The 11,503-nt window shown below is 40.7% G+C and overlaps 1 protein-coding gene across 1 annotated transcript; it reads right to left on the reverse strand.

Annotated features, from left to right (window-relative positions):
- Positions 1 to 282: 282 nt before the first annotated feature.
- LOC109909585 (sonic hedgehog protein A-like) lies at positions 283 to 9,882 on the reverse strand. Its single transcript, XM_020508609.2, has 3 exons — positions 9,250 to 9,882; positions 5,083 to 5,344; positions 283 to 3,198 (listed from the first exon to the last, which is right to left on the reverse strand). The coding sequence occupies exons 1-3, from the start codon at positions 9,559 to 9,561 to the stop codon at positions 2,504 to 2,506; spliced, it is 1,269 nt and encodes a 422-aa protein (XP_020364198.1). The 5' UTR covers positions 9,562 to 9,882; the 3' UTR covers positions 283 to 2,503.
- Between the last annotated feature and the right edge of the window lie 1,621 nt (positions 9,883 to 11,503).

Below are 11,503 nucleotides of genomic sequence, written 5' to 3' on the forward strand. Positions count from 1 at the left end.
GGCAAGTTTTTAAAAGAATAATGGGAAAATATTGTACAATCCAGGAGTACAAAGCTCTTAGAGACTTACCCCAAAACACCCACAGCTGTAATCACTGCCAAAGGTGATTCTTGTATGTATTGAATACTTATCTAATCAACATATTAGTGTTTTATTTTTTTATTCATCTTAATATTAGTATTTTGTGTAGATCATTGGGGGAAAAAGAAAATTACATACATTTTGTTGTTACACATTGGAATTAAAATGTTTATAAAAAGTCAAGGAGTGTAAATACTTTCTGAATTCACTGTTTGTGTCAAATATATGTCATATGTGATGCATGCTAAATTACCATTGCACCACTTTCTCAGCTAGAGCCTTGTAAAGAACATAACCAGCAATTTAGCATCAGCAATCTCACCTACAGTTTAGTCTCCTGGGACATCCTACCAATTTACCTAAAGTTATATTCCTTCCATCTTTTCTTACTCACTCCTTTATAGGAATATTAAATAAAGGATATTTAGACATTTGAGAAGGTCAATGTGATGTTTTTAATCGTGATGGTGTTGCACCCCAGATTGAATTCATGGAGAGATGACGCTCGATTCCCATTGCTCTGTCTGTCGCCTGTGTACGGAACCATTTCAAATGCCTGAACCACGTGGTGTCGCGCTTGTACACGTTAACAGATTGACTAAAGAACGTTTTTATTGTGTCGAGTCTAAATCTGCCGATTTCATTCCTATCAGTCGTGCCCAATTATATCGATTTGATGAATATCGATAATCGAATGGGTAATGATGACCAGAAGACAAAGACTTTGAAGGTTGACATGTTCGATAGCTTTTACCTTAAATATCAACTAAATCATTTGCCAGCCTATCTTTCAGTTGTATGACCATGTGTAAAGTAAGTCTTGACTTCTAAACAGTGTAGACTAGGTTCCTCAGCGCGATGTAGACTGCAGCCAGAAAGATTTCCAATAACTCGCCATTGTCTGGGAACAACAGTCGCTGTTTCTTGAATTGACAGGCATCTGTGTATTGTGTGGCAGTGAAATCTTCATAAGCAGTCTGGTCATTGAGCAAATATCTGATTTAACGACGTTTCCTGTAAATGGATTTGCCGCTATGCTCACAGTCTGCAAGCAGTTTTAGGGCTAACAAACACGGTTCTGTTTAATCTGTCTGCACGTTTTTCAGAAGTTATTTGCGAAAGGCTAACCTCGTTAAATGTGACATGGAGTCTCTACATTTCGCAAGCAGACATTGGGCCGTTCAAAGCAGAGGAATCCCTGCACTTTTACCTCAATATGTTAAACTTCACATTTAATTTGAGAAAAAAATTCAGCGTAATTCATAGCTAAATAGAACTATTCCATGGGTTGAGTCAAAAATGCGCTTAACTGGAATTGTATAAATGCATTGGTGTCAGAATGAGATTTGCGCCAAAGTTATGCAATTGAAGCAGCATTTCGAATTCTAGATTTGAGTAGAACTAATATTCATTTCATTTTGATAGTCTTTAGGTTCTCTTATGGACCAAGAATGTCAATTTACAAGAGCTACTGGAAAAAAACATGTAACAACTGCAGGTTTGAATATTTTCTTTATCTCATTTTGTAATAAACATATAAATAATAAACTCTAGACATTTTTGACACATCGCCCTGTTATGAAAGTTAACTTGAACGCTAGTATATACTATCCAAACTGTGCATCTGCCGCATGTTATTTCTATAAAACTATTTCCCTATTACAAAATATGAAAAGAAAAATACATTTTAGTACATTTACAGGAGTTACTTTTTTAATTTATTCAACGAAACGTTTTGTTCTGTACTACTTAAACTGTTACTGAATTGTCAGAATGTGCATTTCAAATTTTCTAAAAGAAAAATTGAAAAAAGAAATACAACAAAAGCTGAGGAAATAATTATACGAGGCAGAATATCTGTCCCAATCTGACATTTTAAATGAAACGTTTCCAAAATAATACAATTCTTAATAAACAAAACAAGATTTCCAAGACTTTTCCCAACTATTTAAATTAAAATATATTCTCGTATCTAACACTATTTCAAATAACGAAATGTGATTCGGTAACGATCTGTCAAAATCAAATTTACAATTCTGTGTATAAAAATATAATTTATGGACCCCCACGAAGTTTGTTTATCCCCAAAATATATCAGTCAGTTGCACATAATATGCACAGAACATTGCAACCTGTCAAGAAGTTTTCTCCTTTTATCATGGTCTTCTTTTTCTTTGTGGTTTACTTGGAGATATACAAAAATAGATTCTGCACAATTTTGCTGGTCACACCGTTTTAGGATCCATCCGTGTGATACCAGTCAGTTCACATGAGAATAAATTATTCAAAGAAAACGTTTAAGGCTCCATTCATTCTTTAAAAGGGACACACATGTACAAGTCACTGAAATAAATATCCCAACTTCGCTGGGGGCTTTGTATTTTTCATTCCACTATTGTTTATTGTCTTATTTTGCTTTGCTTCAACTTGAGTTTATTGACATCCCCAGTGGGTGAAGCGCGTGGCTATCCAAGAGCCACGTTCCTAATTGATATAGAATTTTGGAGTACCAGTGCACTCCGTCCTCGTGTAAGGTGGCGTTGGGCATGGAGTAGTCTTTCGGGGATAGCAACGAGGACAGCCAGTAGCTCAGTCTGACAGGTGCAAACGCCCAGTGCGCTAGATTGTGGTCTTCAATTACCGCGTAACATGACGCAAGCACCTGATCAACAACGATGGTTCCTTGAACAGTCACGGGCGCAAAGGACCCCTCGTGCTCCTCCATGTAAATCCGTCCCACGGTGACCGACTTCAGTTGGTTATGCAAATCATCAAAGACAACCACCTTTTGTCCAGGTTTGACTTCGCTCGCAAATACTGCTGACATGCTGTGGAGATCATCCGTTGAGTTGTTGACCACGAAGAGGAGATGTGCAGCAGTAAGGGTAATTTTCTGAGCCGGTTCTTTAGTCTCTATCACATAAAATACTCGTCTAGTTGACGAGTCCTGGTCCATGAACATGATGAAGTCGCTGTATGCGAGATCCCCATCACTGTTGGCACCTAGCACTTTGTCGCCAACTCTGAGGTCTTTCACTGCCTTCCTGCTTCCATCTTTGAGAGTCACCGAAGCAGTGCCTGGGAAGCAGCCGCCTGATTTGGCAGCAACTGAGTTTTCTGTTGAAATAAAATATTGTATTAGTGATGGTGAATATGATTGTAAAAATACAGTATATCCATATACTAGGCTATTTTATCTCCCCGTGAAAGCAGGACACGTTTTGGGTTCACAACTGTGGAACGTATGCAGCCTATAGCGCATGTGCCTATAGGTCTATGAATGAACCACTGTCACATATAAGCTTTATTGGCTATATTCACACGTTTTAAAGAAAAGAGGAATGAAAATTCTGATGTTGGTCCATATCTCTCATTAAGACGAATTTTAACTTAACATCATAGAGATTGCATTGTATGTTCCCGCATATAAAACATGGTGCCATATGCTTTCATTTGGCATAATGTGAATGTGGAACTCCTTCACAAAAAAAAACCGTATTGGTTGCTTCTCATTGTGTGAGATGAGAAAACCGAGAGCCCTGGCTCCTCTAACGTTAATTAAAAACCAATAAAGAGCTGACATTGTCATTCTAAATCAGCTTGTGGACAGAGCCACTCTTGGAAAAGAACATTTACGCCTTTCCCAGCTACTCTTCCCATATTTGCTCAGGTGCAGAAACCTCTACGTGACAATTCACACACATAGCCTACTCAGAAAAAAAACAAGAGCGCCGCAAACACTATTTACCCAGTGGAGCCACTTTTCCAAGCCTCTCAAGATGTAGATTTGAATTTAAATGAGGACCCAGACTCTAAATGCTTGCAGTCGACCAACATCAATGTCCCTTCTTTTTACCACTTCTCCCCTGCTTTGTTGTCAATCTTGATGACAATAATTCGGGTCTTGGGACTGGGAGAACTCTTCACATTCCGATCTCCAGGATCACAGTCAGTAAACACACACATCCACAGAATAGAACCGTCCCTCTCTGAATTTATGCATCTAATCTTCTTTTAAGATTCCGAGGCATGAAATAAGGTGACAATTGAAAACCAGATTTGCCCCTAACGAATTCAACGTTGCTAAGTCCAAAGCCCTTTGGTAAAGTCACATGACCCCTAATGACACGGACTATATGATCTCAACACGTGTGTGTTGCATTTTAAATATAAGATTTTCCATTCAATTCTAAACGAATATGCGCTCCACGGGTAGAATAGGCCTACGTTGATTTCCATAAGTTTTTTTTAATGAAAATCAAGAGATGATTTTAACCCAAAAGATTTGTCTAAAGTAGGCCTATTTTGGTCAAATTCATTAGGCTACACATTTTTGACGGCCAACACTGACGCAAACATAGGCCTAGAATAGATGATTTCGATCGACAAATAATACAAATCAACACATCTAAACATGTAATGTATTTAGTTAAACTCAAATGGCCTTCTATTGACGTGCAGTGATTTTGAATTCCATAGCCTATCAGTTGAATAATATGCAATGACATTTTATGAGTGTGGGAATATGTTTTGTGTAATAAATGGTCGTGGTTCCATCGAAGAGACAGTGTGGGGCGATATAAGATCATAAAATAGATCATATGCATTAACAATGAACAAGCAGCAAATACCCATATAAATAATACAACTACTATGAAATACATATACATCTATATATTAAATATGGATATGAAAGGATAAAAGACCACGACATAACGAGTGTTAATAACGAAAATAGCGAGAGGACACATTGTGTGGAATTCTGAACTTAGAAGGGGGTTGCCTAACGAGATAGCATCAAATAAGATCATAGTTGTTTATTTCATCCCAATAATATATGTTAATTCATTATCTAGCTGGAGTTGACTATATTGTAAAAAAATAAAAAATGTATAATCAATATGAGGCGGGAAACGTTATCACGTTTTCCAAGATATTGTATTCACATTCGTTTTTGATGTCAGTGATGGCTACCAACATCTTTTTGACTTGACACCCTACCTGCTTTGACAGAACAGTGGATGTGGGCCTTGGACTCGTAGTAGACCCAGTCGAACCCAGCCTCCACTGCTAGTCTGGACAGCGTGCCGTATTTGCTCTTGTCTCTATCGGAGGTCGTGATATCCACTGCCCTTCCCTCGTAGTGTAGCGACTCTTCGAAATGGTGCCCATCCTCGTCCCAGCCCTCGGTGACGCGGAGCTTTACCCCTGGCCACTGGTTCATGACAGAGATCGCCAGGGAGTTCAGCTTGTCTTTACATCTCTGGGGGAAGGGACATGAAACAGTCAGTCGTCTACTAAGATATATCAAATTCACTAATCATGTTCACCAGGTGCCAATACCCTCCTGTAGGCTATATCAGGCCTGGGTAGTAAGACGACAGTAGGCTCATATTTGATATATGATATTTAAGTGTTATGTTCCAGACAACGTATATTCATTCATTAATTCATTGGCTCTTGATCTTAAACTTAATTCACAAGCCTGAAGGTATTGGGATTTTGTAGATGCATTATTGGTGGCCAAGGAACACACACCCCCACCTCCCTACTGGTTTAAGGATTACATAACACAAATCACTACCATTACATCTGGTGAAGCTGAATATTCCACACTGGTGATCCTCCATCTATTGGTCTAAATAGTGATGTGATTGGAAATATGCCTACATACAACAATGTGAATGGTTTGTTTGAATAAGCTTGAATATTCTGTGTGAAGAGCAGAGTCAGAGGGCACAATGTCAGATAGAGAAGCTTGTGATAAAAAATTGATAAGGCATTGCATTCGCTTCACTGGCCTAAAACATATAGATTTGGTCCTTGGAAAGATGCGACCGCTCAATGGCCTATTTGTACTCTCTCCCAATATGCTACAACATGATAGACCCTGTCCAATAAAACAAAATGCTGGAATTAATGACATATTTGAAATTCATCGGAATTGAAAAAATATATATAACTCTATTGAAAGCAAGAGTCTTTAGTAAGACGTGTTTTATTTGAATAAATAACTGATATTGAGTATAATCTTCAGGAATAACTGAGTTATAAAACAGTTTTCTTATAATTGGAACGTTGCACTTCCTAACCTATCTAGGGACCCTTAGTGGAGATGCTTGGCCTTCTCCAGGACAACTCTTCTCGACACTTAACCAATATGTCAAATAAAACATCACAAAGAGTCTTTTCACCGCAACCAGAGGGAACGTTTCATTATTCTTGTCCCGCAAGTTCTTGGGACGTGACAGGACTACTCAACTGGAGGTGTTTTGGTTTTCTTCCCTAAAGGGCTAACTATCTGTATAGAGCAAGTAAGCCGCCCCCCCCCCCCCCCCCCCCCCCCCACACACACACACACACACACCACATCCCTAGCATGGGCCACCACTCTCCATCCTCTTTCGTTTGTTGGTAAGGATCCCCAAATGCTGGTCATATGGCTAGCCTACCAGTGATATCGCAATTAGCCTAACCTGTCTTTCCTGCGAGACGTCAAAACAAACCAACAATATACTCGCACTTGTAGCAGGCAGTGTGTGAAAAAAAATGCAAAGGAACCATGCCAAAAACCCTTTCCTGCACATTCTGAGTAGGACTGCCGGAGCCAAGAGCCGTGAAGCCTAAACTATTTATTAATTCATTGGGTCGTGTGCCGCAAATCCAGCCAAATTCTGTTCAACCACCGTGAAGCCCAGCAGGATCCCTCCGCTGGCGCTTTGTCCTCAGACTAAAAGTTTTTCAACAAGCCTCGCCCGCAGTCTGCCTCTTAATCTTCTCACAAATGAATTGGTTAGAGGAAACACTTATCATGTACCTGTCAGTGCAAACAACCCGCTGGTCCGTCTCAATTTCGCTTCGTTTGTGGGGCTATATTCAGCTCCCATTAAGCTGTGCTCGCTACAGACGACCATGTGACGTTTTTATTCGCGACAGAAACGTCCGGGACTGTGCGCTAAAAATGTCTGTAAAGCGACGACCTCGTTAACTTTCCCCGAGACAAACTGTCTTTGTAGTTGTTAGGGGGCTGCTTGGTTAACCCGCTTACTCAAAATGAGTTGGAACAGCCAGGGGACATCACGCCTTTATAGTCGTCATCACCTTAAATGGAGTATGATTTACATTAGGGAAAAACAACAGACAGACGTCTAATCTCCATTGAAATTGCACTTTGTTTAAACAATTGAGAGACTGAGCTCGATTCCAGCTAGGGTCCATCCCATAGTGTATAACTTCCAGTGCACCTGTGCACCCACAGTGCGTCAGCGCCTTCCCCAAGACAGCCCACTGGATTGACCTTTACGCACAACAACCATACAATATAGAAGATGGCAAACATATTCTAGATGCTAACCATTAGCTCTTCATATTATTCAGATACTACGTTTGTAGGCTGTAACTATCTCTCTAACTCATGTCGTGGTTGCAGGTGCATCTCGTCGTTAGGGCTACGCAGTGCGCCACTAAACAGCACATACTTTAAGTACTCCATACTTAATACATGTTTTGAACTTTGTTTATGCGTCCTCTTCTCATTGACTAAAGGTCATAAGTTCAAATGCTCCCGCATAATGTAGGCTGGATGTCAGGTCGTGTTAAATGAATGGAGGGAGGGGGCATATTCCCACGGGGATGTTTGTCTATGAGCCTCCTTTTGCCTTGCCTGGTCTATATCTACAGCAAATATGTAATATTTTAAATATTTCACCTTTCTATGAATTATAGTCTAGCACAAAGCATAAAACAGTGAGCTTATTTTGCTATTAATATGTTGTTGTTTTTGTAAATGGTTTGGCGCATTTTTTTATGCGGTGATAACATAATAGACCAACATACATCCACTACTTTCAGACCAATAAAGAAGGACGGTAAATGGAGATGAAAGCGCACAGTGTGTCAAAAAGTGGAGTCTTTGGCACAATTCCCTGTTCAACCACATCTTTAACTGGCAGTGGCCGGAGGGCTATAGACAGAGTAGAAGGTTATATCTCTCACTCTAGCCTCCATTTGAAGTGTGATAACGTATAAGCTATATTAGAGGAAGGGAAGGGAGCGTTTAGAGATATGTTGAGACTGCACGCAGGGCAGGGTGAATATTTAATCTAAGCTCGTGCCCATGTCGCGGTATACGGTTCAGGGAGTCTGGCGCGCGCGCCTCCATCATCACACTCCTTCAGGTTCAGTGGCATTTTTAGGTGGCCGGACGGAAGTAATAGACGTTCTTATTAAAATAGTAACACAGCATTTGCAAAATACGTGCAACAGACACCCAATATAGGCTAACAGTTGGTGGAAATCAAGTAATCCCATAGGTGAGAGACACATGCTGCCCAGACTGCATTTCTGACCGATATTTTTATGGACAATGCATGCAAGATAGCCACCCAAAATCGTATAAAGAAATCACAGACAAGGATTCGACAGAGGGAAATCTGATTCACAGAAAGTACAATGCTTGTTTGCCACTAATGCTGCCTTTACAAAACAAATGCATTACCGGAGGCGCATTCGATGCAGCTTGCTATATCATTGCACTAATTGGCCGCGTCCCAACCCATTTTCTAAGTAGTGATAGTGTTCAGAACATTCTCAAAGAAATGTCAATGTCTTCATGGGCCGATAAACACTATACTGATAAATGGTGAATAACAGTATGCAAAAAGAAAATCTGAATGCGCCAACCATGCATACATAAGGTTACTGTTTTAGTCATATGCCAAATCAGATGACTGAAATTAAAGATTTAAAACGAGATGTAATCTAAATCTTAAAGGTGCAATTGCGGAATATCCAAATGCTATAGTATTGCATAGACAACCGATGTGCGTCTGCACAAGGCCTTGATACAAATATAGATATGAGAGGACCACATAAATATTTCAAATAAACTGCCACAATCATGAAGGCCGAGTGTCCCACTGGTCTGCCAGCAGGCCTATGTCATGTCTCTGGTTTGATTATGAAAGCCTTACCCATGCAGGACCTAATCAAAAGTGCAATGCTCTGAGATTGAAAAGGAACCTTTTCACACATCTACTAAAAAACAAACAGATTTGAGACTTAAATATGTATATGAATTTGTTTGTGGTGCGCAATCTGCATCCAATGTGAAAGGTTATGTTACACAGTGTCCTAAAAGATGCGAGGCATTAAAACGGTTCAATTTACCTGAGTCATGAGCCGGTCCGCACCGGTGTTCTCTTCATCCTTAAAGATAATGTCAGTATTGTAATTGGGAGTCAGTTCTTTAAATCGCTCGGAGTTCCGCGTGATCTTCCCTTCGTATCTGCCACTGGCCCCTAGGGTCTTCTCCGCGACGTTAGGGATGAACTGTTTGTACGCAAGAGGTGTCAGCTTCTTCGGATGTCTTCTCCTACCGTAGCCCCTGCCCGGTCCACAGCCCATCCCAGAGGACACGGACAAGGACAAGCAGATCAACCCGACCAGAACGATTCTCGTCAACAGCAGCATTTCGTCCATAAAATCTAAATGACTCGGAGCCTCAGTGTGTTATCAACCAGCGGCCGTTTGTTTCTATATTTCTCCTCCCTCTCGCGCGGCTGCTTCCACAATGTCCTTGTCTCCTCCTCTAGTTTCGTCTGTAGGCTACGGTGCCCCCCGATCACTACCGTGGCAGGTGCGGAAATGAACGCCTCTGCAAAATGATAACGGAACACATCGAAGGAGAGACGTTGCTGCTTGGGTAAAAAGTGAGAAAATTAACAACGGAATCTCTGCGCAGTCGAGCTACAGCCGCTTGTGCGAGCAGACCGCGTTTACTGCTATGTATTATAGCTCCGATCTATGGCAGGGGAGGGACCTGATTGGTTCGCCTAGACAAACCCATCTGATGTTATCACACAAAAGAGTTTAAAAAATCTTTCAAGATTTTTACCACCTGAAGGGTGGGTTTAGGGGAGGGACTGCACTCCATGGGAAAACATAAATTACACCTTTTCTCTCTCTGTTCCTAAAACGATTCCCAGTTGAGGAAAAACCCAACTCGTAGCCTATAGGCTTATGTTGTTATGTTATGTGACTTAGTGTGGGTGATTCGAATGTTGTGTCTAGAATTATTAGAATTATTACTTAGGTACATATTGACTTCACACTCATGGGAAATAGCATGAAAATGTGTGTGCGCGCACGGATGCCCATGGACATGCATGTCTCTGACTCTGGGAGTTTTTCACTGTGTAAGAGTCTATATTAGAGCGTCTGGGTCGATAGGCTCCATGAATAAGCCGAAAGTTGTCAAAAAGTTGTACAATTAGTTAACCATATAGCCCAGTATTATTGCTTCTCGTATGTATCATTTACTCAGTGCGTAACCGCGCATTGGGAACGTTGGGGAAAATAATGGGTGAATCACGGATTGGAAATTAGACGGGTCAGGGGAAAAAAAGATGATACAGAATATAATTTTGGCTAAACTATGTCCAAATGTCAGTTGAATAAATAATTGGACTCGGGCATGATACCCGTTATACTAGTTTTAGTATTGTAGATCAATTTTCAGTCTGAACAGAAAGTAGCAGGGCACATTGCGTTTCAGTCTGAGATTGCATCAAATGAGTACATCCCATGGCCGTATATGATATGTCAGTAGATGTGAAAATCCTTGCGTTTATTTTCTTGCATAAAAATACATAAATATAAATGCGCATGACACTGCCATATACCATGGCGCACACATAGCCTATGTGGATGCATGTCACGCTTTAGCGCCACCGTCCAATTGTTCTTTTAGATACAGCGTCGCATTGAAGCAAGCTTATTTTAAATGGACAAAACTGACCAATGACGTCTAACTCAAACTCTAATTGTATGTTAATGCTGCATGCGTAATGCGCGCTCTCGGTGCGCCTTTCCAAAATTCGCCAAAAGGTAATAAGTGGAACGCCACTAACAAAGACTTTTATTTTACTTTGTCACACTTGTTAATACAAATGTTCAATTACATTTACATTGTTACAGTACACCTACGTTGTGTGGAAGAGTAGGCCTGTAAATACAGGTTCCGATTTTTAGCCTTAGATCTAGGGGAATTCCTTAGCAACAAGCACTTTGAAAAAAAATCCTATTTCACCCTTACTCCAAACTAGTAACATCCTAGTATGGAATAAAATTATGTTTAGGCCTATCTTAATAAATCCCCCAAAGTCAATGCAACCATAATCCAAAACATATGGATAAAATCAGACAGGCACAAAAGGGTGTCCTGGTTTGAATGATGTTTTGGGGGGGGGGGGGGGGGGGGGGCGGGGCGACGACAACGACGACGACTTCGGGTGTTCTGAGGGTGTTATCCCAGGCCTCTCCTTCCTTCCAATCCTGGGCCATTGGTTATTGGAATTGGCTTGTCAAGTGTACACAAACGTGCTGCTGTCTGTTTGGGCCAGGGATCAGACCACAAAGCTTG

This window comes from Oncorhynchus kisutch, linkage group LG18, assembly GCF_002021735.2.
Source record: "Oncorhynchus kisutch isolate 150728-3 linkage group LG18, Okis_V2, whole genome shotgun sequence".
Taxonomy (NCBI): Eukaryota; Metazoa; Chordata; class Actinopteri; order Salmoniformes; family Salmonidae; genus Oncorhynchus; species Oncorhynchus kisutch.